The sequence below is a fragment of the Nesoenas mayeri genome, assembly GCF_963082525.1.
Source record: "Nesoenas mayeri genome assembly, chromosome: 1".
Taxonomy (NCBI): Eukaryota; Metazoa; Chordata; class Aves; order Columbiformes; family Columbidae; genus Nesoenas; species Nesoenas mayeri.
In genome coordinates this window covers 112,501,324-112,529,203 of record NC_137541.1, presented here as the reverse complement: position 1 = coordinate 112,529,203, position 27,880 = coordinate 112,501,324, and the positions used below count along the sequence as shown (strand labels likewise).

General features: G+C 35.3%; 1 protein-coding gene across 5 annotated transcripts in view; it reads left to right on the top strand.

The window, feature by feature from the left end:
- Window positions 1–27,880, top strand: part of DMD (dystrophin) — a gene marked incomplete at both ends in the record, with an annotated part of 1,256,016 nt that overhangs the window by 1,049,412 nt on the left and 178,724 nt on the right. For all 5 annotated transcript variants that reach the window (XM_080362523.1, XM_080362521.1, XM_080362520.1 and 2 more), the window contains 4 exons: window positions 6,844–7,016; window positions 10,621–10,777; window positions 19,109–19,229; window positions 19,876–20,144. In XM_080362523.1, coding sequence (XP_080218649.1) covers window positions 6,844–7,016; window positions 10,621–10,777; window positions 19,109–19,229; window positions 19,876–20,144 — 720 coding nt within the window. The remainder of the gene's footprint in view (window positions 1–6,843; window positions 7,017–10,620; window positions 10,778–19,108; window positions 19,230–19,875; window positions 20,145–27,880) is intronic.

Below are 27,880 nucleotides of genomic sequence, written 5' to 3'. Positions count from 1 at the left end.
GGTTATTTTGCCTGTTTATAAAGATAAACTTTCCTGAACACAGGGCACAATTTGCTAAATAAAGCTTCGTATCTTCTTTTAGCTGAAAGAAATTTTCAAATATTATTTTTGGCCCCTTCTTCATTCTGGCACTTACAGAATTTAAAGCCATAACTGTGATAGATGTGACTTACACAGACCGTTTTCTCCAGAGCAAAGTTGCACTTTTAGCTTCCACACATCAGCATTTGAGTCTCTCTTAGAGGACTAACTCATATCCTTTGTTATCTTGAAAAATGTGTTGGGAACTTAGAAATGCCTTAATGATATTCATACGCTTATCTTCCCAATAGAAAAGACCTTTTTATCTTTCTTTTTAATCAAGTCATTAGCATGAAATTCAGAGATGTAATCATACCAGACTGGAATTGGGGTCATGCCATAGGCTAGCTGAATAGGAGGCTTCATGGCATGATGATGTATAGCCATTTCACAACAATGCTTTTAACTCAATAAATCTGTCCTTTAATTACATTTTAAATCTCATTTGAGAAGTTTTTATCGTTATGTAAATTGCTCAGTAATTGCTGTCATTCTAAGACCCAGTAAAAGTTCTTCTTATGGACTGGAAGAACAAATTATTTAAAAGCTTGATGGAAGAACTGAGAGCTTTTTTCCCACTTTGTTCATTGGGAAAGCATATGGTTGTATTAGCTGAGGTGGTCTATATTATAACAAAATGTTATACTCATTATTTTTGGCTTTTCACTGTTAGATTGTTTGGAATCAAAATAGATTCCAAAATCTTACCTCAATTAATTGTATTTTGATCTGAGGAAAAAAAATGCAAAACCCAAGAACCAGTTCTTAGAAGAGATATGACATTTGAAAAAGGGAACTCCAGTTGAACTAGTAGTGTCTTGCAAAGCAGAAAAAAAACCTTCAGTGTTTTGTTCTATCATTAATCTAAATTATAGTATTTTCAATCTAGAACAAGCGATTTCTTTCTTTCTTTCTTTTCTTTTTTTTTTTTTAATACATTTTTTATGTTCAAATACTTTGAAGATAAAGACCATCTCACAAGGACAGACTTTCATAGAGCATAGTGCAAAGTGGCATTCTATTGCTAGAAACAAAAGCAATAGATCAAGAGCATCTTGCACTAAGTCTGCCACTCGTGTTTAAAATGCGTTGGACTTGCTGTGCTGTAGCCATCAATTCAACATCTCCAGAACTGTATCACCCACAGAACCATTCCTCTACCTAGGAGACAGAAGAATAAGCCATGATCCTGAAAGAGTTGCCATGTGCATGGCTATTTGTGACTGCAGAGGCTGCTGGAGTCTGCAGGGGCATAGAAACGAAAAAAAAAAAAAGTCTCACATTATCTGAATGCTCACACAGAGCTTAATGCTTTAGGCAGAATCAGAGAACTGGAGAAGTTTATATGTAATTAAATAAAAGCAAGTTAGATGTCTAATTTCAAATCGAGTCCCTGTGCTGTGCTGGGTAGAGTTGCAAAATAACAGACAGTGATTTCAATTACTATATCTGTAGAAGCCATAAGGGGTTACAAAAAAACTTTGAAGGGGGAAACTTTTTTTATTATACCGACTGAACTCCTCTATTGGTAAAAATAAACACACTGTGCCAAGCCCCAAGAGCTACTCTATCTCCTTCAAGTTCACAGAGCAGAGACTTATTCTTTATAGATATGCTTTGCTCAGCACTATTGTTAGAACAACAACAACAACAAAATGGTTTGAAACACGTTTGTGAGTTCTGCCTTATCCAGGTACCTGAATTGATGTTTAACCAATGAGAATGCAAAATAAAAGTAAAAAGAAACACACGTTATTGGGCGGTTTTGAGATCACCACAAAAGAACATAAAAACAAGTTTTTTATTCACAGGAGGTTGTATTTTAAAGAGAAGAGAGGAAAAAAGAGGCAGAAGTGGAAGAAATAGGAAGAAAAATATAAGAGAAGGAACAGATAAACAGAAAGACAAGAGAGAAAAGCAAAATAGAGAAAGGTGGAAAGAGAAAAAGACAGGAAGGGAAAGAAATTGAAGAAAGAGGAATGGAAAAGAAAAAGAAAAGAAAGCAAAAAAGAAAGGGAAGGGAAGGGAAGGGAAGGGAAGGGAAGGGAAGGGAAGGGAAGGGAAGGGAAGGGAAGGGAAGGGAAGGCTGAAGGGAGAAGAGAGGGAGGTAGGAAAGGAGGGAAAAAGGAAAATGAGAAAAGGGAGGATTACATCATTCATACTGTCTGTACAATATAAGAGGTTTAAGTAAATTTGCTACAAATTTAAGCTAATTAAAATATTTAGCTATTTTTCTTCAGAAATTATTAGAGGAAATGTAATATGCTCTGTTAATGTAATTATGAAGGGGACAATTAGTTCAGCTAACTACACAGCTGGAGAAGGATTATAGAGGTGTAGGATCTTTGTGTTGTGTAATTTTATGATAGCTTTTTCTAGCTATTTCAGTATTTGCATTACAGAAACAGTGCTCTAAAGCATAGTACTTCTGTGCTATGTATAGCCATACAGGTATTACTTGCTGATGCCTTGAGTACATGTATGTAATTATGCAGATTGACTTAATTTTTTTAATTACTGTCAGTATTTTTTTTTCCTCTCTGTTAATCAGATGGTGCTGATTTTAATTCTGTGGGCCCTCTTACATCAATTAATGACATGTATTTCATTAGTAACTTTGTTCAGTATCTAGAAAATGTAAAATGCTTCATTGGAAATGAGAAGCACAATTCCAAGGACGGAACTGAGTTTATAGAGGAGGATATAAATGCTTTAATTTCTTTAAATTATTCCATAATTACTTTTCCTTCTACCTTGTATAAAAGATAAATGTTTTGTCAGCTGTGCTGCATTAATTTCCATGTCTTAGTCTGACTCATATATAGTCCAGCTAATGTAACTAATTATTTCTTTCTAGGACTTCCAGCCTACCAGTCACTCTAATGTATTGCCAAAGCAACAGCAGATTTTGCCATGTGTCATGTCCTTTATATGTAATATATGTAATATATGTAATATATGCAATAAGGTATCTCAAACCATATTTAATTCTTATAGGACTATAGCTTTATGGCAGTGTTGGATGTGTTGTCTTACAGCCTTAGTGTACTTCTCCCCTGAAACCATACACAGAAGTTTCCAGGGCTCAGGACAAAAGAGAAACAGACAGAGATAATTTCTTCACCCAAGAAGACCATTCCACTCAAGACAAGTTTATTTCATGTCTTTGTCATTCTTAGTTCTGTGACTTAGGTCAAGACTTATTCTGTATAGTATAAGAATGTAAATATGCATTTTTAAGTATGTAGAAGCCTATAGGAGCTATTCAGCAAGGTTTCTATGAGCAAATGTTACGGTACCTTTTATAATCTAACTATACATAATAGTTCATCTTAATAAAGGAGGTTTTCACTCTGAAACTCTTAAGTAAATCTGCCCTTGATGCAGTTCAGCTACCTCTAGGCAGTAACTTGTGATCAAAAAGTAGACTTGAAAATTAACTTAGGCTAAAAACCAATACTCATTAATGAGTTACTGTAGCAAATGTATTCTTTCATTATTTGTTTTTCATTTTGCTACCTAGTCTTTTAAAGGGAATCTATTTCCACACAGCCTCAGCAATAACCATTACAGCAAAAATGCAGCACACAGAGTCAACTGAAGTCCAGCTGTAACTCAGTAGAATTATACCAGGATTGATTTTTCATCCTTTGCAGTTCTTCCATATGGTTGACCACATTGGAAAACATGAAAATGCAGTAAATAGACTATATTAGTTTATATACAATGCTTTTTGGTATGATGTGTAATTAAAGTACACTTTTGCAAATATTTTAGCAGTTTATGAGATTAATAGATCTTCCTGCTTTATTCTTGTCGAGAAAAATAATCTAGTTCATATTGATCTTTCACTTGTGTTTTTGAAACATGGAAATTACTTATTTCAGAAATCAAATCAAAGATGTCTAGAGCTTTCTTATATGTACTCTGCTTCTCTTGGGATATTAAGGGGTTGCAGAGAAAGGACCTGAAATGCACCAACCAAAACGAAGGAAACACCCTTGTTGTTGTCTGGCTTCTTTGTCATCATAAGCTTCTTGCATAGCTAGAATAAACTGCTTCTAGGAGCAGGAGAAGATGTGCTGTTTACACAAGTAATTTGGAATAAGAAAAACCACGTATTGAATACTAAGCTTTTGATAAGTGTGCTTAATCTTTTATAAGTGTGCTTCACTTTTGACGTTTCACAGAATCATAGAATGGTTTGGGTTGGAAGGGACCTTAAAGATGATCTAGTTCCAACCCCGCCAGCCACAGGCAGGGACACCTTCCACGAGACCAGGTTGCTCAAAGCCCCATCCAGCCTGGCCTTGAACACTTTCAGGGATGGGGCATCCACAGCTTCTCTGGGCAGCCTGTGCCAGTGCCTCACCACCCTCATGGGGAAGAATTTGTTCCCCATTTAACTAATGGTCCAGATTTGCTGTGATACTATATAGTAGTCTGAAATAAAAAGAATATGGCTCGATTTTGGTTTCAAAAATACGTATGTATCAGGAAAAAAGTATGGAATGTGTTGTCTACAAGACACATTTTCTAAAAACAATAAAAATGTAGAAGTGCTTTTTTTTTTTTTATTTTGTGTTATAAAACACTGTGGTTTTATGTGTAGTAAAGCACTAAGAGGGCATAGATTTGACAGCTTCCTACTGTGCATAGTTATTCAACGTATGTTTCATGGCACATACTCTTGCTGAGAAAAAGGCAGCTGTTTCCATCACCACCCTAAAAACTAAGCATTTTGTGCAACAGTTAGTGGATATGATAATTCTTTCATCCAGCAATAGATTTATCAGTTTTTCAATGTAGAAGGACCTTAGAAGTATACAGACATTAAAAGTGAACTTTTTTACTGTGAACTTCATCTTTTCTTACATACTGTTTTGGCTGTTTATATCAGGTTTGTGATACTTAATCTAGCTTAAAGAAAACCTCCAAATGCATAAATGAAGAGAAAGAAATTTTGTAATAAAGTATTCTTCAGTCAGTCAAACAAAAGCAAAATATTGCTGCTGGAAGCTGAAGCTAACAACATTCAGACTTGAAATAAAGTACAAATTTTCAAGTAAGGGCATTCATACCTGAAGTTATTATACATGGTTTTGTACCTTAATAATGGCATTTTTAAAGTCTAAATAGTCTGTTTAACATCAATAAATAAATGCAATATCCATAATACAGTTGCATTCTGCAGAATTACCTCTGATGTATTCCAAACTCATTCCTAACTACTTAACTGCTATGGCAACTGTAGATAAAGTAAAATAGTTCAATAAGAACTCCTCTACTGTACCAAAGACATTCCTAGCCCACCTTGAAATTGCTCCAAGTACAGTGTTAGTTGTTACTGTGCAAGAAACAGGTATCCAGCAAAGGATGGCCAATGACATTTGGAACAGCAGCAGGTGAACAAGGACAATCTACTCATGATTCAGTGCAGATAACATTGCACTTAAAATATCAAATAAAACCAATTCAATTAGGAACACACCAAACAGGCAAGCTGTGTTCTCCCCTCCTTCAAAGTCATTCTTCTAAAGAATATTGCAACACATTTCTGTCAGGGGCTATCTGTGATGCTCAGTTAGCACTGGGTCTGTCTCTCAAATGCCATAAATCATTTCCCCTTTCAAATTTCATCCCCAGCACTCCTATTGCAGGCAGCAAGAAACCACCACCAAAAATCTTAGTGCCTAAGCATTCCGGGAGAAATGGCAGAACTTTATTCACTGGATCATTTTCTTTGTTTCTTTGTGTGCTTCTTTGTTTGAAAGTGAAGGAACTTTTTCTGTACGTAGCTACATATAAAGTACATGTGAGCTCACGTATGTATGTGTTTAAATTATTCTTTTTATTTTTATTCTGTTTAAAGAGCTTGATTCGATCACTGTTCATTGTGAAAGAATCTGTGAACTTGTGGAGCTGCAGCATGAAAAACTCTCGGAGAAGGGCAGCCAGTGTACAAAGGCTGCATTGAGCGTGTGGGCAGGCAGGAATGCTGGTACCAAGCAGCTCTCTAAAGAATGTTCTTTTGGCAGAAACAGCCGTGCTAAAAATGAGGGGGAAAAAATGAATTCAAAACGTAGAGCTGGCCTGCAGTTACCAAGCGATAAGAAAAGTTGGCTGTTCAACACGAGCAGCCAGTTGCATATTCTAGGTCCTTGCTATTCTCAGGCCCTCCTACAGCCATGGCCCTGACTAGTGTTTTGGTATAGCACAAAGTGGCTGTTTATTGCTATTGACTGGTGAGGCCTCCGCTCCAAAATGCATTCTGTCAACAGAATGTAAGTGAACTTGACATTTCAAAGCTCGGCTGCTGCAGACGTGTAGATTTCTTGGAACTGCCATGCAGGAGGACCGGTGTTGCAGTCCCCAGCTCAAACTGAAAATGTTGCACAGGAAGACGTATCATGTGAAGGTCAGATTTACCTGAGATGCTGAGGGTTTTGAGGGGTTTTTCTTTCCTCATGTGTGCAGTAAATACATCTTGTCCTTGCTTTGTTGCCTGTCGAAGGCTAGACTTCTGACTTCCTAAATTTTGTTCAGTATGGTCTGTACGGAAAATAAGTTGTTATTAAATGCACATAGCCTTCATGTGAAAGGGAAATATGGCTGTGTACACAGTACATGATCTTGCCTTAAAAGGAGTAATCAAAATCTGTGCTAACTCTGTGTTTGATAACCTTTCTACTCTTTTGGGAAGTGATTTCTTTCTATGATTTTGTAAGAAATTACATGTATTGTTTTCTATTGCTTCTGCAGGAACTACAGGCAGAAATTGATGCTCATACTGACATCTTTCACAACCTGGATGAAAACGGGCAGAAAATCTTGAGATCCCTGGAAGGCTCTGAAGATGCAACCCTGTTGCAGAGACGTCTGGATAACATGAACCTCAGATGGAGTGAGCTTAGGAAGAAATCTCTAAACATTAGGTAGGATCTAAATGTGAGGAAAAGACTACAGTTGGTGTGTAAGGTGGACTGCTGCCTTTTGCAAGTAAAAGGGTTTAATTTTTTTTTCTGACAGCACCATTTCTGTCCGTTTTGAAATTATTTGTGCTATTTTGAATGTCGGCCTAACTTCATAAGAATGATTAGGTTTTTTGGAGTGAAAATGATAGTAGGGAATTAGGATTTGAGGCATACGATGAGGTTTTGTAATTACAGAAGGAGAGATTAACACGTTTAAACAATAACTGCACCCCCTCTAAATGCAGACTTTTTCTATAGCTCAGTATGACTTATCAATGAGTCATGAAAGAATGTGACTAAACAACATATACTTACAATAAGCTTTATTTCTAAGGCTGGTATTTCCAGTGTAAAACAAAGAATAGCCTTGCAAATGAGAAGGCACATTATTTAATATCTTAGCTGTTGTTTGGAGAGTGGACGGAATCACCAAATAAAATCCAGGAGTAAAAGGAAATCCATAGGCAGTGTGTCCAGAGGAAAAACTTCTCCTTGCATGGAAAACTATAATTAATGATAATGTTACAAATGACGAAGTGAAGGTACAGGCTTCATAGGGCCGAAGATTACTAGTCAAAATAACTTGTCCAGGAAGCTTCTCTTCAGACATGATTTTTACAGTAGGCAACCCAGCTCTGTTGCATTCAGTCTCAGGCATTTTTTCATTTGCTTGCTTGCTGTGTGTTGATGGTAGTTCAGAGGAGTTCAGAGGGCAGCAAAAGGCAGAAGTGTTTTTCAAAGTAATGTATGAAATATTAGCTTTTTCAGCTCAGGCCCTGAGGGAGGTCAGTCTGTGTAATGACAAAAGCCATCTTATTAACATCAATCGTTAAAAATAAATGAAGGATGTGAGGCTGAAAAGATTTCTAGTAGCTAAAGAAAAAGAGAGCCAAATTCCTCTTCTTTTTTTTTTTTTTTCCTGAGGAGCAAAAGAAGAAGGATATAACCCTTTGAGGTCTCTCTGAGACTTTTTTCTTCTTTTTATCCATGAACTTGCCCAAATATATTGCTATCATTAATACAGTCAGAAATAGTAAAGCTAGTTATACCACAGTGACTTCTTGCATTAAACATTCAAAGCAACAGACCTCCTCTCTACAATATTTGCTTTCAATAAAAGGCTTAAGGTGTTCAACAACTTATTGATTAGGATAAGAAACAATTTTTAACTTCTAAGACAATCAATTTAAATATTGCTGGCCACCGGGCTGAATGAACAGGCTATTCTCAGTCCGTCTGCTTGGAGTTGTTTCTTTACATCACATTCTATGGAATAGATTTCATCATAACTAGCAATGCTTATGCAAAAGAGGTATAAGAGTAGAAATATGAAACATTCCCTAGGCAGCAGTCCCACAGGTCTCCTTATTTAGTTTAGTTGGGCATTATTTTCTAAATCCCTTAGATAGATAAAATATATGGTAGATATCAAGAGAAGCCAAGTTCATTTCCGTTTTTACCTTTAATTCTGATAAGTCAGTACTGTTTATGCTAATAAACACTTTCTTTTTTATAAAGAATTCAGTTTTAAAAACATTTTTCCTATTATCTTTTTTGTTTGCACATGCTTGAGCACAGTTATAAATATGTGAGTGTGTTCATATAATGTACACTAACACACATATATAGTCCTGAAGCTGAAAGAAGGGCAGAACGATCTGGATTCAGGGAAACCATTCACCAAAATGGGGCAGGTCTGAGCACAGCACCAGTAAGAAAACACTTTGGGTCACTCTTTTTGCACTTTTTCCCTATGGAACAGGAAAGAAGTGAAGACCATAGTGTTTGCCTCCAGTTGCTGCCTTGTCTGGAGCAAGCTTGCATTTGCCGAGATAAACATGGGAAACAGGAGTTAACCTGACTCAGAGATTTGGCTCTTTGACTATGCCCCTTCCAAAAGCCCTGTGGTCCTTGCTTTGGCTGTTGCCTCCTGCAATTCCCCATACACCATCCCCGCTTTTCTCCCTGCTCACCACTTCCAAAGGTGTCCTGGGGCTTCCCCAGCCCTCACTGCCTGCAGGACTGGCCTCTCCAAGCAAAACCTCCTGTTGAGGTTCTGTCTCAGCGCACAGCTGCCCTGTGAGAGCAGAGATCAAAAAGCAGCGTGGTCTCTGGGTGTCCCTCCCACACAGCTGTTAAGTTTGGAAAAGGAGAAAATATTCCGTCAGCTCACATACCAGAGCAGCTGAGCTTTCTCTCAGCCTGTGGCTCATCTCCCCCTTTCCTTTCTCTTTCCTCGCCACTCTAATTACCTGGCATAAGAGGCTAGAAAAAAGACAGCATCCATAGAGCAGTTCAAAGAAATACAACTGTTCTTGCCTTCAGCAATTCCTTATTTCCACATCCAAACTACGTAATAAGGTCTACAAAACACTAAGTCCACATTTATTGCATTTCTTTATAGACCATTCTATATGAGATATAGGTACAGAATTTTCACTGTCAGAAAATATGTGATCTTACGCGAAATCACTGAAAAAGAAATGTTATATGAACAAAGTGGAAGTTGAGCAGGAAATATATGAAATAAAATGTGTCTTTATTTTCCACTACGTATTATCACTTCACTGCTACATAATGCTGCTTTTGATTTGAATTTCTAAGTGGAATTCTTATGTTAACTGGGAGTGAATTAGGCATTTCTTCAAACCAGCAATTAAAAAATAGCATGTTCCTAAGTGCAGAAAGACAAAATTTTAGTGTACTTTATCTACTCCGTAAACAACATTGAAGATTTGATCAGTCCAGCAGTATTTCAGTCACATATTTTCTCTCCCCAGTACCAATGGCTGCTGAAAATTAGTAGCTCAATACTTGATCCCAGTATTAAAAAATCCCCACATTTACACATACACAGAGGAAATATTTGAAGATGTTTTTATGGTGGAGACGTTGCACAAAGTAGTATTCTGTCTTTTAATTTTTCCATTCCAATTCAATTACTTCCATTCACACCTCTGTTCAAATGGCACAGACATTTGGTCTATTCACTATAACAACTTCCTCATTATTTTGAGGGTAAAGGATGGCATTGGTTCTTTTATCTTAAAGGTGAGCAACCAAATTAATCTTGTGTGAGTTTGAATGGTTTGTGGGTTGGTTTAGAGAAATGCTTGCTCTTCTCAGAGTTGAAAACTACTCTCTACATTTTAGTTAATTTATCTATCTCCTAGTAATCCTAGATGATAACCAAGTTACTCACACACAAGTCCTGCAAAATTTTTGTGCATATTTATTGAGACTGACAATTCAACACAGCTATTATTACTCGCTGCTGAAGAATAAAAGTAAAAATATAATTAAAATAATTTTGAAAACACACACACGTGTGCATACACAAAACTATACACGTCACAAGAGGTGGGAAAATAACAGATGTTTCAGGCAAGGTTGTGGAACCAAATTTAAATCAGTGTTGCCAGAATCTAATTCAAAGCTACTGAAGCTATTTAGAAATCATTAAGCTAATGAAACACTAGGATCTTTTTCAGTAAACAAGCTTGTACAACTTGGGTTTTATTTTCAATGTGCCTGAATATATCTTTTGTTTAACACATACTTTCAGATCCCATTTGGAAGCCAGTACAGACCAGTGGAAGCGTTTACATCTCTCTCTTCAGGAACTTTTGGCATGGTTGCAATTGAAGGAGGATGAATTAAAACAGCAAGTACCCATTGGTGGAGATCTTCCCACTGTGCAGAAACAGAATGACATTCATAGGGTATGATTTTAAAAAAAATAATCTTTCAGTCATTGCTTTTAGTTTTGCAATTTAGTGATGCATGAAAATAGTCCTCATTGGAATAAGATACCCTTTAAAATATATTTTAAAGACAATGAAAACTGAACTTATTGCATGAGAGTACTAACTACAATTTTCAAACACAGCTTAGAATAACAGCCTTTTGGAGAAGGAAGTGTTTATCAACAGCCGCTTGGCTTTTTTGAAAAGCAACACAGCATTTTCATAGACCTATGAGAGACAGCCAGTTTTCATGGCCAGAACAAATGCCAACTTAAAATTATTTGGGTTTTAAATAAGTAGTTCTGAAAATTCTTCTAGATTGGGCATTTAAACTTCGTGTGTACTTTGTGAAACCCTATTTTGCTACTAACTTTTGGGAATGTTTGTGAAAAGAGTATATGATATCAACCCTAAGGCACAACTGTGTGCATCATGAAACTGTTATGATGACTGACTTTATCTGTCTGTGCCTCATACTAGTTTCATTGGAGAATTCTTATGGAAAGCCAGTAGTAGACCATCATATGGGAACTGTTCTAGACTAAGCTTTGTAGTAAAAAAGAACTTAAATCCAACACTTGTATAGAAAGTTGGGGGGTTTTAAACCCACCAAATTAACAACCCTCAAAATAACACATTACTGCTGAATAATTCTTCATACAAAGATTCACACAGGTTTTTTTTGGGGGGGGCAAATGTATGCTTTAAGTATGTTTCCTGTGTTGAATCAAGTTCCCATGTGTCTGATGCTAACCTAATGTCTGCTTTCAGGAAAACAGTTTTTAATTTGCTATGCCATTGCAGTCTATTCAAGTCTGAATGTGAAATCACAGTTCTAGTACCTCAGTGGTGCTTTTTTAGAGATAACATAAGGAAACCCATTAGGAAACTGGTGTGCTGCTTAAATAAAGTTGAAGAATTGCCAAATGAAATAGTAAATAGGGAGAAACTGTTATTCTGAGAAGGAATAGGGAACCATGTGAAAGGTAACTGGGACAGCATACCAACTTCAGCACTTACACCCTGATGATGAGACTGTTTCTTTTGTGTTCATTTCTGATGAAAGCTTTTATCTGAGAAACACCAGTGGATAAGAGATGTCCATAACAGAAACCAGACCTCAACCCACTAGGACAAATCATGGTTCAGTAGGAAGCTGGCAATACAGTGCCAGGGATGATTTTTTTACAGAGAACAGTATAAGATGAAAGGCAAGGAACCTTACTGATACAAAGCAGTTGTCCTCTCATGTTTAAAAGGTATTTACCTTACATAGTGATTAGAATGAGCTATGTAAGTATTTATACTATGACATTTCTCCACTATTCCATTTCTTGGAATTTACTTGGATATAGTATTCTAGCTCTCCTTGCTTTCATCCACATGTGTCTTTAGTTAAAATAATGACATAATGGGATGTTTTTTCTTCCTGTTTGGTGACCAAGTGTACTTGAGTGTGACATCTAAAAAGTTATTTCAAACAAATATATTTTCTATTGAATTGTTAAAGTTGTCAGTTACAGAACTTGATACTATGAGAAGAGAATATTCCAAAACCTGTGATCACCCAGTCAAGGCATTCTGCTGCGTCTATGTAACTTTCAGCCTGTGAAACTTGCAACAAAAGGTGTTGGTTATGAAGTTCCTAAATCTCTGATTTGATTGCTTAATGGAGAAATGTGAAATGGTCCTATAAAATTAAAATGGATCTAGAATACCTGTGTTTTCTCCATTCATCAGGTAGCTGTATTATAAATATTGCTCTAATAGATTATCCTCCCTCATACTGAAGAACACATTTGAGAACAAATATCAGGTTTGGGAAGAGATTATGACACATCCTGCCGCTTTAAGTTATTGGGAACCCCAAATTTGTGGAAAGTCTGGAAATATCATATACAACTTGACTTTTGACACAGGGAAACAGGTATTTGTCTACAGCAGCAGACTGATGGGAGGCAGTGGCAATATGGTTTCTCAAGGGCTTATCTTCATCTAATGGCTGAGAAAGCCAAAGAGAAAGATGAACAGAAAAAATCTCACTGTCGGTGCACAATGCTTTTCTAAGATACTATAATGCTTTGTTGCAAGGGGCAGCTTGGTCATATTTCCTAGTCCTTCCTTCTGGAGAGGTGATGTGTAGGACGTGTCTTTCTCACAAATCTTTGCTTGGGACTTCCAGCATTATCACAGAAACAGTGAGGCCAAAATATCCATGACATTATAGAGCGTCACCATCCCTTTTTACCTTTCCCCCTGTGAAAGTTAAGACATATGAAATGCCTGAGGTCTGTTCTAGCCAGATGCTTGTAGCAACTTCCTTAAAGTAGTTTTAAAGCCCATCCAGAACACCAGGATGAAAGAAACAATATAGATGTTGCTTTAACTCAGCCTGACATTAACTCAAATCTTTTATTGAAAGAAAACTCTTGAGCCAAAGCAAGACTTAGAGAAGGATTTGTGTGGATTTGTTCCAAAAAGCTTTTATTATTTGAATAATATTTGAGTATTTGCAAACATAACCTTCACTTCTAGATCAAAGAATTTTCTTTTCATCTAGAGAAATTATTTTTCATAAAATGTTGATTTTGTATATTTTTCTATGAGCTATTTGAAAGTTTCCCAGAACTCATTATGAAGGTGGCAAGACTTCAGTGATAGACTAAGTGATCTCTCTGTCACTCAGCAATCAGCTGAAGTGTTTAAAACTTAGGTTTGAGAAGTGTTGCATAAAAATAAGGCACCATGAATAGGTGCAAATGACTTTACAAAATAAATCTCCTCACTTCTCCTTTTGTTTATCTTCTCTGCCGCATGCAGATACATACAGACACAAATCTTTGGTCATCATGTCTAGTATCAAAACTAGAACATTTTGGTTCCTTTTAGAAATATGGCTTCTTTCCTTTTCTTTTTCTGTAGCACTTCTGTAGTTTAATGTGAGGCCTTTCTAGTTATAGGTGTTCCAGTTCCCTGTGGAATAAAAGAACAAAACATAATAGTTGAAATTATGTTACACTATCTGCTCTTCAAAGATCTCTTGCAGAGAGGGAGGGAAAAACTATCCATGTGGAACTCTTGTCAAATTCAGGTTGTCTTTGACAAAATCTATGTTTGCTGCTTGGAGTTTTTCAACTGTATTTTTTTCCCTGGGCACTGTGGACTTTCTGTTGCTCTAAAAGTTTCTTTTAGAGAAGCAGACATAAAAGGCTGTGTCTGAGTGAACAGGTTAGCTCATTTCTGAACATAAAAACATGCTTCTAAAAAGGTTTGCACCACAAGTGTAGAAGTATCTGACTTAAAACTGGAGCACAGTACTGGGAAGCTGTGTTTTTCTGAGAGTTTTGGGCCCTTGCTTAAGAACAAAACTCAGCTCTCAGCATGTGGGACATGAAAGTAAGGTAGTTGAATTTTGGTCTTAAGAAAAAGAATCTGCTGATTGTTCACTTTGCTCTCCTGAATGTCAGTTCTGAAAATAAGTCTTCCGTAAACAAGCTAAGTATCTACCTGATCTGACCAATCTTTCCAATGACCCAAACTTCCAGCTTCAGTCTTCCTATGTCAGTGCAATGTCTTTCCTTCTGTGAAGAATTGTTTTTGCCAGGTAAAACCAGAAGTGAACCCAGGTAGAGTTCTTCATGTGAGAAGAGAAAAAGCCTCAGCAAGGGACATTTTTTATTAGCGGTTTAACTGATTGCCACTGAGCAACGGCATGATGAATGCAAGCATAATTTTATGCCTGAATCCTTTCTCTAAAGCAGTGCTACAAGCTGATTTTATTTCCCTAATTTGCATCCCTTAAGACTGTAATTTAAAGAAAAACAAACATATTTAACCTCTCCATTGTTTAGAAGATCAACTGGAATACCTCAGATCTTCATAGCAGAGATGAAAAGAAGGTGGTTCTTACCATTAGAATGCTCTTAGTTGACAAAATTGGCTTTAAAAACTTTAAGAGTAGGATTCAGATGAAAATTTCAAATACTTGAACCTATGCCAGAGGAGAGCTTGAACTCAAATGAGAAAAGAGATATCCATGCAGTCAAAATCAGTGTTGCATTATAAATGTGAGGTGCTTTTTAGACAAGGCAATTTGGATTTTTTCCTGAATACACCCACATAACCACTATTTCTTTGAACTTATATATATATATAGTGGGTCATTTTGTTGATTTTTGGCATCAGAAGAAATTGTGTCTATGCCAAAGTTTCAGAATGGAGAGGGGAGGGCAGAGCGGTGGTTAATCAATGAGAAAAAATAGTGCTCTTCATCAAAACATTATTTAATTATCTTACAGTTTTCTTTACTAAGTTTCATAATAATGTTTAATTGAAATTGTATTAATAACTGTGTACATGTTACTGTTGATCTCAGTTATGTAACTTAGGCATCGTGCAGACAGCCTGTTTTTCCTTTCATTCTTTCAAGAGCTGCCACATCTTCTGTGTAGTGATTGTATTAATAGCATAAACAGCATTAATGAATATAGAAGTTAATTATTAACAATTCCCTGGAAACCTTTTCACATGAAACACATAGCAACAGGGTGTAAGGAGCACAATTTCTGCTTCAACACACTAATCTTTTCTAGTAGCACAGTTAATATCTACTTTTTTAAATTGAGGTCAAAACCCATTTTTAAAAAGTATTCTGGTTGGGAAACATCTTGAATCAATTTAATTGTAGTCTTTCTCATTGAAATTCATTAAAAACAAAAAATATCTGCTTTTCTATTAACAGAGAGTAATATTAGTTTTAGTAATACAATTCTCTTCTCATTATATTTTCATCTTTCAATTTAAGTAATCTGTGTTTTTCCATCTAAAAAGATTTAAGGACACTGATGAGAGAGTAGCGGAGGTCTGACATAAGCTGATCAATATATGTATTATTAAAGTAGTGGACAGAATACCATTACTGCTGTAGTGTTGATGACAAATAGAGATGCTTAAATAAAGTAGTTTACTTGGTTTTTTGTCAGGTCATACATTATGCATGTTCGATTTCCTCTACAGTCACCACAAAGTGTGAAGATGTTAAGGAATTCAATGAAATTAGCCTGAAATCATTAGCTGTAAATTAGACATTCATTTAGGCTAATTCTGCTTTCAATGATGGTCTGCTTATTATAAAGATGTATTTGTCAGGGCTCTAGATAGATATATTTTTTCCCAAAAATGTGAGAAAGTATCTTTTATTGCTACTTATGATTTTTATTGCTAGTATGTCCATATTTCACAACAAAACATTAATCAGAAAATACGGCTTTATCTTCATGCAGAAGGAACATTTTTTGGACTAGGATAGTATGAAATGAGCATTCATTATTTTTAATGCTGTTCTATGCTACAGCTTCAGTCTCACGTTTTTTCGTTCTTTAAATTTCCTACACTCAGTAGAAGTCTGCAGATCAAAACTAGGGAAGACAACGAAAACTGTAAATACATTTTAACACTATACTGTGTACTATTCTAAAATTCAGGATTTTCAGACTATAATCACATCCACCAGCTCGAATATCCAGAAGGGAAAAGTTCAAGGAGAAAACATTTAGCACATTGGTTTACTGTTTTCCTTTCTGTGATTAAATACAAAATATACAAAGTCATAATGTTCCCATTATCATTTCTCTATTATTTTCAGTTGAGAAGGCAAAGGCAACTCTTGCTCACACATTTTATGGGATGAGTATGCATATCTGATGGTGCTATCCTTGTTCTGTTGCACAAGACATATTGGAGGAATATGGCTTTAGCCCTCTTTCGGAGATAAAATGCTACTCAGTGTATTTGGTTGGTATGGATTTATGCAAAAGCAATACAAGCTGGAAAAACGTATTTTGTGTCCTTCTCATTGTTTGTACATGCACATAGCTGGGGTCGACCTGACTACAGCCGCAGCACTCCAGCACAGCAGTACTACTCGTTCCCAAGTACATAGCTCAAAGGCATTTCTGGCTTTTAAATGTCCTGTAAGTTGGCGTATTTCTGTGTTCCCCTGGAGTACCAGTGACTCCTTCCTGCTCTTAGTGTGTGTGGGCACAACAGACCTTTGTGCGGGTGCTACCTCTCTTTGGTTTTGGGCATAGACATTTCTGAGAAATAATTTGTCTTTGGAGATGTTTATAAAGCACACTATATCTTTAAACTGTTACACAACTGTAATGTTTAAAAACCAATAAGACTGCTGATGTCACTTTTGACACTACCAGATGAGAGCAAAGCTCACGGTCCATGGAGGAACATTTTAAGTTATGTTACCTGCTGGCTTACTTGAGCTGCAGACCTGCCACACTCTAGTGCAACAGAGTGATGTAACGTGAGGTCAGCATTAAGGCTAATTAAAGGATAAGATTTTCCTCATTTGGAGGCATGAAAAAAGCTTATTATAGTTCCTCTTTCCATTGCACTTCATGCAAGAGTCAACTATGAATTGTAAAAACTTCTAAATCTAAAAATGTCTGAGTTAAAGATTTTTAACCCTGGACTAACCCCACACAGTTTTCATGCAGGGATCCCAGTCCCTCTCATGTCCATGACACAGAATTAACATTTTTTACTTCATTATTTCCTTCAGGAAAGTACACTTTGCTGATTCACAATTACAAACCTTATGGTCATTTCTTGACCACTTGATTAAAAGTTTATATAAGTATTTATAACACAATAATGCACTAATTTCCTTAAGTATACTTTCCTGAAATGTATTAGGAATTTTTACCTTTGAGTGTTCTTATTATAAACTGCAGCTGTGAGTCTCATTATTGGTTCTGTTAGGAATTTCCCATACAGAGCATTTCATAGCAAATATAATTCAAGCTGTAATGAACTTTTTAATATTGAATTTATAATCTTTCATTAGTTTGCATATAAACTCAAATTTTGTTTAATATTTTATTTAAATGAATAAGTGAATTTATTATGTAAGAAGCCTATATAATGCTTGTGTTGTAAAAAGAATTTTCTAATCCCTGGAGTAAAATATTTGCTTTCTACTCACGGCATACGGCTCTCCTTTTGGCAGTATTGTGTTTTGTGCTACACTGCACTATAATTATCTGCATATTTTACACCCGTGCTACTCGGAAACAGTATGCATTCAATATTGTTTCATAAACAGAGAAGAAAATGTTGAAATAAAACAGTGGTAAGGACCATTTAGATAAATTCAATATAATATGTAAAAGACCCAATGCAATATGTAACCCACAGGCCAGGTTTCTTCTGTAGTTTTTTGCAGTGAGCATATGGATTCAGATTAATGCAATCTTGAATTCTCTTCAACAACAACGACAACAAAATCAAAGTGAACAATAACAACAGCAACAACATGAGATATGTGTCGTTTCAGTAGCCTCACAAAACTTCAAATATGAACCTTAAGAATCTTACTCATGGTCATTTAAAAATGAGATAATACAAGAGACATAGTAAAAGGAGCTTATGCTGAAGGAAGAAAAATGCAAATAAGAAAGAGGAAGAATAGGCCAAAAATGAGACAGCAATGACAGGAAGGGATGAGATGAAGGGAAGAAATACAGTTGATCTGAAAAGAAGCAGAATGCCACTGAACAACTGATTAAAGCAACTAGGAAATAATTATTTCATAAGGACTACTTTCTGCCCTTTATTTTTACTCATGCATGCCTACATCAAGGCTAGATTGTATTTCTGAATTTTCATTTTGGCCTTGAATCCATGTTGCCAAAATCTCGGTTCATGTAATTTTGGAAGAGATGCATCTACTTCACTATTGCAACAGAGTATTACGGTTTAATATGCTGGAATTTTTTATGTTACTAATTGTTATGGGTTAACATGTGAAATATCCATAGGTCCTTTTTTGTTTTTCCTAGTGATATAACAGTTGCCAGCAGCAGTAGCAAAGTGGTAGCTGTGAGATATATTGGATTTTCTCTTCCATTCTAGTAAATCTTGCTTTCAAGAACCATTAGCTAGGCTGGTGTGGTCCAATACAGAGCCAGATGAAGCCTTGCCCCTTGCAGCTGGGTTTTTGAGCTTACTCTGATGTTAATCAACAAAAGGGATCCCTCTTGCAGTGAAAATTTGATCAGCAACATTGGGTACTTTGCAGCATGCTGGCAGTACATTTGCTCCTTTGAATACAATGTGATTTCGGTTAAGCAAAAGCTGATTATCTCTTTTACACTAATTTTTTTTAGCTACTTGTAATAGGCACATGGAAGCTTGTTGTTGGAAATTTTGCACTTAAATTGATGAAAATAAAGGCTAGCACTCAGCATTTCATTATATATCCATTTACAATAATTTTGTTTCATCTCTCAGACTTTCAAGAGGGAGCTGAAAACAAAAGAACCTGTTATCAGGAGTGCGCTGGAGACTGTGCGAATCTTCTTAGCAGAGCAGCCTGTGGAGGGACTGGAGAAACTCTACCCAGAACCAAGAGGTAATTGAAGAAAGAGCAGGGTAATGGCATGTTGCTGGAAAGATCAGTGATGATCAGTGATGATTAAATAAATTCTGCCAGCCGCTCTGAAAGCATTCTTTTTACACTTCAAGCTGAATGTCAGTACTCATGAACTAAGCTAAAAATATAGATGAAAGAAACCCTTAGCAATCCTTCTGAACACTATGGCACTAAATAGACATGCATATTTACAAGCAGATTTTGAAACTGGCTTTAAACCTTCAGGATCTTTCTATTACTATAGGCCCATTTGAGATCTGAAAGCTGCAATTTAACCTCAGTACTACAGAAGCTCCCAAATCCTCTCAATTGCAGTAAAAGATTCACAATGTTTAATATTTATGTATCTGCAGAACTATTTTGCTGAATCAGGTCACAGCTGATGAATTTTTAGCTACACCTTGCATTTTTAAAAATGCCTTTATGCACTTAAATGCATAGTTTAGTGATCTATATGGTGGCAAGATTAAAATTTGTTAAAAGGTTTTCAAATGAGAATGCATTAATAAAATAAATTTATTTAGTTAAGAATAGTTTCTTACTGAGCTTTGAACTTAACCAGATAGCAATTATTTTTCTTCTAAGACAGAATATGTCTTAAAAGCCTCTTGATTTTCACATTTAGAGCTGTCACCTGAGGAAAGGGCCCACAATGTCACTAAACTTCTCCAAAGGCAAGCAGATGAGGTCAGAACTGAGTGGGATAAGCTGAATCTACAGTCTGCTGATTGGCAAAAGAAGATAGATGATGCTCTTGAAAGACTGCAGGGCCTTCAAGAGGCAATGGATGAACTGGACCTGAAACTACGCCAGGCTGAATTGTTCAAGGGATCTTGGCAGCCAGTGGGGGATCTGCTAATTGACTCTCTGCAGGATCACTTAGAGAAAGTCAAGGTATGTGTCAGTATATCAGTATTTCTCAGTATAAAATAATTGGCTTGGAATTATCTCTCAAAAGGAGAAATTGACAGCTTTGTAACATAGTGATTTATATTAAAAAAAACCCCAAAAACAAAACAAAAAAAAACAAAAAAAAAAACAAACACACCACAAAAACAAAAACACCCCAAACTAATAATCTACACATAAAGAGTTCTATCATTTCTGAAATTAAAGTGGAATCAAATGAACCTTGAGAATGTACATCACTGACATGCGTAAAAAACAGGAGATGCAGTTAACAGTAAAGAAAGCAAAACTGTATAGTTACAAGAATATGTGATAAAAGTATAGAAAATTAATGCTGTTCTTTATTATACTTTTGTAAGTATGATGAGTACATAATTGTTTCTATACTTGTAGAGCAGAATTTAAATATTTTGAAGCGTATTAGTTTCTTGTTTTGTCATGATAGTGGTATTTGCTACCTTATTTCATAGCTAGGCCTCATAACTTGAGATAGTTAAAAAGTAAAAACAACTCCCCAAAAACTTCCATTATCTTCTGTAACTGAATGCTTATCTGTTTTCAAGGTTTGTTTCTTAAACTCATTGCTTAATGAGAAACTCATGAGGACTTGTCCTCTTTCAGCAAAACTGCCATGGCCAGACTTTATAAATACCACAGGGATCCTTCAGCCAGAGCACAATAGAGGCAGTTGCCATTTTGATAAGAACAAAGTGCCTCTGTTCCATTCGCATAAATGGGAATCATCAGTCATTTTGAAGGAGACCTGAGCTGACTGTTGTTTTCTCTAGTAGAACATTAGGATCTAAGGAAGAGGAAATAGAATGACTAATGGAAAGAAAAAAATGTCTTTAAAAATCAAATGTAGTTTATTAAAAAAAGTCCATGAGTTTTAATCACACAGAAAATTGAATGAGTGTCCTGTACAAACATTATATAACAGAAATGAAGTACTTGCAAGCTGATGAACAGTTAGCTGCAAATTTTTTTTGTCTTCATTTAAATTAGTAAGTGAACAGAAGAATCATAGAAGAGATGTATTTATAGATAGTGCCTTCTATTATAGTTGTGGATTTTTTTTGTGATTTAGAAAAATATATTCTGAACAGAAACACTGAATCCCTGATATCAATGGAAAACTAAGCAAGTCACTTAATTCTAAAGCTGTGAAAATAACTGTTGATTCCATAATTATAGTGCTGAATCCTGTTACAGTTTTAAAAGAAAATAAAATCCCTCCTAGAGAATGTAATGAAAGTCTAATAATAGCCATGACAGATATCTTAACACTTATGAAAATCCAAAGGTACTATCAATAGGTAGATGTCTGTTTATTCCTTCTGACATCTCAATATGCAGGCCAGACATGCACCAAGACTCTGTTTCGAGATTTAGCTGGATGCTACCACCCACCCCCTGATTTTTATCTCATTTGTACCATGTTTACTTGAAAGATTTATGAATATCATAAGACCGTACTATAAGATTATTGGCTAAATGGTAAATGAAAAACATACAGAAGATATTCTTATCCTTATGAGCTATAATATTTCATTTCACATATGGCCATTATAGTCTGCTAGATGCATACACGGCGATATTGTGTTTTCAACTTCTTCTAAGTGATCATAATTAGCTTAAATAATATAAGAGCACAACAGGCCAAAAGCTGAATAATATTAGCTATGTGAGTAGTACAATAATTTTTCCAAAATGTACTGCCTAAAATATATGTAGTGCTCTAACAAAATGTTGTTCCAGCATAGATACTGCAGAAACATGCATGTACTAAATAAGCAATGTAAGTATGTTCGTAAAATTAATAAATACCAAGAAAGCTACAGTTTTGTCTGCAATTTGAAGGCCTACATAAAACTATATGTTTTTAGGTTTTGTATATTTTTACCTCAGGTATTCGTATTTATGACATTCACATTTTTTTCCTACAGTGAAATTTATTAATATTTTAGAAAGATTGTAAATCAAGACCAATAATTTATGTCACTCTAAAATAGAGCCTGTAAATCCTTAAAAAGCTTTTTCTTTACAAATTATATTATCAGCCTTCTGAGCAGCTCTTCAAAATATTGGTCACATGTCATTGCATTTCTTGCAAATCCTTCTCCTAATCGGGAACACAGTAGCCTTCCCAAACCTAAGCTGACGAATAACTCCCTAGGGAATGAGCTTACCCAGTGTCATTTGTCATTTTTCTATTTAGTTATAGTTGCTGGAGCTCTTAAGGTCATGGTGTAACATTGAACTCACACAAAATATCTGATCCTTGATCAGTATTAATGGATTATTATTACAGATCCTTGATCTGTATTAAGGTACTAATTGGTATTCATCTCTGACTCTGAGGACAAGAGAGAAATGGTTTCACAGACCTACCCCAAAGAACACAATCTAGACTACAGATGATCTATAATCAAAATATTCTTCACACTTCTCTGCTGTCCTCTCTTATTTTCCCTTTTTCCTTCTCTCATATGAGTGATCTTATCTGTAGACTGAGATATAACCTAGTTTCTTAACAACACACATTCTTTCTCTCTCTGTCTTCCAAGCATAGCTTTCTGTCTATTAAAATACAAACTGTCACTTAACTGTCTTAAATTCACTTCAAGCCCTAACTAATCTATTAGAAGTCCCCTGATATCCATTGGCTGATCATTTTGATTGCTTTCTTGCAATCACTAACGAGATTTAATCATTTTCATCAGAATGCATGGAACACTTAGGGTTGCATGAGACCACCACAGGGTTTTTTTTATTATAAGCTTTTCCTGGTATGCAATTTATATGCCTCATCTGCCTGGTATCGCATTTAAAGACCCATTCCAGGAACTGGCAGCAGAAGCACCTTTCCTCTCTTCCTCTCCAAAAGACTCTCATTTGCTCCATACCAATGCAAACTTTGATGAGGGTTGTGCTGCTGGTGTGCAACAGCCGTTACTTGTCACGCTGATACCTCCTCATTGTATGTAGACATCTGCTGAAAAATATTGTTAGGAATTAACCCATAGGAAGTTTTAGATTTTGATACTTTTAGACTCTGAAAAAGTATTCTTTTTAACTAGAGGCCACTATTTTAGGATGTTGTGAACAGAATTTTGTGACTGTGAAGCCAATTTTAACAGTGTGGTTTATACATTACTAAAGGTTGTTCAGCTCTCATGAGAGCACAATGCAAAGCACTTTCTCATCCCAGTGATATTCTACCAATCACTAGTGGCATATAACTGCTTTAGTTTTCTGTCATATACGACACTAGAAGTAACAGCAGAACCCCTGGACTCTGTGGGGGATATAAGTACTTTCTGATTTTTTTTTAAGCACTGTAAAATAAATTTTAAAAAAATCAAAATCAGGCAGTAGTCTGTGGTCTCTCTAGTTCAAAATAGATGTACCTCAAGAACACTTGCCAAATAAAAGCTGAATAATGTAGTGTTATTTTCAATTAAGTCCACTCTATTATAGAATTATTTATTTTCCATTGGTTTCACATAAAGAGGACACCTCAATATAAAGATTGTTAACTGTAAAAGGACAATAGAATTTAATGACATGGGTCTTGTATTTTCCCATGAGCATCTTTCACCAAAGTCTGGATCTTGCTTCTTAAGAACTGCTTGTTATTTTCGCAGATTCACTTTTACAGTTATGAATAGAGTAGTTACATGGCAAGACTATGAACTTCGCATATAGAATATGGCTTTTAATGTATTTAATGTAAGAAGTGTATTCACAAAGGCTGTAAGTATCCTTTAAATTCTTTTGTCACAACCTATTACAATTTTATTACAATTTCTACTATTCATTTTCTACAAATTGTGAAACAAAAGGCAATGAGAAATTCACATGAACACTGCATAAGTAACCCTTTTGTTTAGAGATGTCAGGCCTGAATTATACGCTGTTTATTGCAGACTCTTCAGCATAATTGACAGTTTTAGCCAATTGTATGTGATTGACAAATGTTTACTGGAAAGTGTCAACCTGAAACTTCTTTCTAATTTGTAAACTGAACAGTGTGCAATTATGCAGAGATCAGAAATGATCTGCTCCAAAATGACTTTCTGTCTGCACTCAGTCCTTTTGTCCCTAGTCATTTATTCTCTACATGAGACAAAAAGTAGGACAGCTCCTTAAGATAATTAGCTGAATTTCAGTTTTGTTCATATGTGGCCATAGAAAGAAAAGGAATAGATTTGGCAGGGTTAAAATGCTATATTATTACAAACACTTATAATAAATCAGCAACCTCAATTACTGGACGATGAATGAGCAGAGGGAGTTCATTTAAAAAACAAACAAACAAACAAAATCAAACAAAACAAAAACAAAACAAAACAAAACAAAAAAACACAAAGAAAAAAAAAACAACAAGCCTTTTACATTCTTCTGTACTTCATTTTGATCCTGTTCAGCTACTGCTGTGCTGAAAAGAGGTATTTCAGAAAAGTGGACTCTTACCGTGCTATTATGAGGGAACTGTGCTGACAGCTGCCTACAATGGATATTCTGAGAGCAAAGTCACTTGCTGAATTTCTAATTTGTGTTCTCATTCATAGAAAAAAATCTTCCAAAATTGCTTTAAATGCTTAGGTAATTGATAATTTTCTATCTTTCCTGAAGGAAGAATGTTGAGTAGAGGTCATATACAGGAAAATTAATGAATGACACCTAAAAACAAGACAACGGACCTTCCTAGCAATGGAGATATACACCAGACATGAAGAGATCAGTTTTAAATAGACCCATACAAACTATGCGAGAAATAATTACCTGGAAGATGCATTGAATAACCAGAATTTCCAACCAACTAGATATCAACAGCAGTACTGGATCAGCAAATTTTGGTCAGATAGTAGTTTGATGCCTATGCACCTCTTAATTGTTTCCTAATATAAAATTAAGCTATACAATAAGTTATGCTAGTAGAGTTCATGCAGTCCAATCTGTAAAGTAAAATGACATTACACATACAGCGACTTATGAGTTCTTTTTAATTACCGTCTTTACTGATAGAGTCTATATTACTTAAAAAAAAAAAAAAAAACAAAAACACACACACAACAAAAAAAAGTATTTTTCATATGGAGGTCTGAATTTATATCAACCGCAAATCACTGATGTTTGGAAGTAAGTTAACTTGACTGGTATTCTGAACAAACTTACTTTTGTTCCACTTTTGTTATTTTTTCATGTTACCTGGATATCTTCCTTTTTTCTTCAAATTCCTACCACGTGTAATCACTTTTTTTCATGTGCAACATTGTTTGGTTTTACTGATGTTACAGAAATTTAGCAGAATTTGCAACAGGTGAGCCTACAGAAATAAGTGGTCCTAAAGTATGGCTTCAGCAGTTTCAGTACTCATAGACTAGGATGTATTTTGGCCATTTAAAAGCATTACTTCCCACTATAGCTATACTTCCTATTATTCTTAGTTTAAAAACATCGAAAATACTAAAGCGTTCAATATACAGAATTTTAGAGTGTAAACTAAGATTTTATTAAGTATTTTTAAATTGTTTGTACAATTAAGAGACGATAGCATCCATTGGTTGACAGCTGCATACTAAACTATTACTATTTGTCTGCAGTGTAGGAGATGGAAATATTAATGTTTTCTTTAGAGTACACTTGAAGTAATTACCGTTACAAATGCTTCTCAAGTTTACCATTTCATACATATGTGTAATTCTGTCACAGAATCATTCAATAGTTGTGGTGTCTCTTTAGACTATATTGAAATGCATATACATTTTTTCAATTTAATTTGAAATCAGTTGTCACCACTGAAGTCTGTAATCGATCTGAATTAAATTGTCCTATTCTCTTCAGTAAGCCACTTAATAAGTTCTGTGCTGGACTCTCTGATTTTTGAATACTAATTCATACAGAATAGCCATTTCCTCCTAATTCATTCACCAACTTTCCAAAAGCCAAAATATCATCACTAAGAAAATTAAAGATTATCTCTATAAACAGCTTTTGTAGGTATGAAATATTTGTAGACTAGAGATTGTTCTTAGTAAGATAATAGAAATGGAGGACATGATCTAATGGCATTCTAGAGGACTTAAAGGTTTTAAATAAAATAGAATTTACAAAATTGCAAAAGCACTTCAGTGACTCTTTTAATGCCAATATAAACTAAAACATCCGTAGAGTATATCAGGACAAAAAAACTCTATTTTAAAATAAACAAAAATCTTATTTAAATTCACTGGAACACTGATATCCTACAGATGTCCTTATTATATATAATATATCTGTGAATTTAAAACTTTGTGGTGTTTGATATAATAAAAGTAATAGTTGAAGATTGTTGAATTTGTTAATGGGTCAACTTTCAGGATGTTGTAAAACATCAAAGATACTTCCACTAACTACATTCCTTACTTGGTTGTATAGACTGGGAAATAGTTTTTACCTTTTTTAAAACGTAGTTCTATACAACAAAGTTGTTTGGTTGTCACTGTTGGAGGCAAGTTTAGTTTTCTAAGTTTGTTTTAAATATGAAATTGAACTAAAAACCATGGAGTGCTTCATCACATAGTTGTACTAGCAGAAGTTAGTTCTGCTATGCTGCTTAGCTTGTAGGAGATGAAAGGTACTCCATTGTGTCCTGTGTTCTTGTAGTCTCATTTTAACAGATTCGATTTATTTTCTCACATGAAAAGAAATATATTCACAAGTGGTTGTTTAACATGTAATAGTAATGTATTTACAACTGCTACAAATTTAATTTTATGTCGTTGCTATGTAATCAGTCCCATAAGATTGGAGAGTTTGTTATGGCAGTAACTATGGCAAGAGCCCACACCTAAGCCCATTTTAAATACCTGAAGTGAACCATCATTCCCTCTGCTGAGTCCTTTTGAAACAAGCTATAAATTTCTGATCTTGTATTTAGATGCTACCAATTTAATAATAGTGAATGTTTTATGCAGACTAGATTACATAGTGGTTTTTGTCTATATCAAGCTACCTATTTAAAGGGAGAGTTGAGTACTTTTTACATAGGAATAATTAGAGAGTGATGAGCAGGCAAAGAGGTAAATCCTTAGTCTTTTAAAATTCAGACTGCTCTTTACCATACTACTTATTGAGAAACAGTAGTGTATCAGATACAGAAATAGTAATGTTACTTTACTGACACAGAACAAACAAGAAATTAATATTCTTTAGTCGACCTTTTTGGGAATCACAACTAGTGTGAGAAACAGCCTCTTGTAGACCATTTTGCAAAAGAACCAGCACCTGGGAAGGAGTTGCATCAGATTTCACCTGATTTGCATCAGATTTCTGTTAATTGTGTTAACACAATTATTAATGGAACAGATTAACTATTTTTTCATTGATTAAAGACCTTTGGGCTAAATAATACTGTTAACCTTTCCCTGACAGAAAGTGCAGAAAAATTCCTGAACTCAAAGTGGGAAAAAAGGTGACCAGTAAGAAGTGGAAATCTTTTCTACCTCCAACCCAGTTTGGTAGAACATGTTATTATTAGATCAACAGATTTCATTTGGAGCCAAATTTTTCTGTTTTATGAACTCACCCTGCTGATTTCAATGGGAGCTCAACATGCACATCTGCAGGCAAAATTTGACTTTTTAAGTATGGGTAATCTCTGATCTTGGTTTCTGATAGCCTGCTGAGAGAGCTGACTAATACATATATAAAGACTTGTCTTTCATTTTATGTCT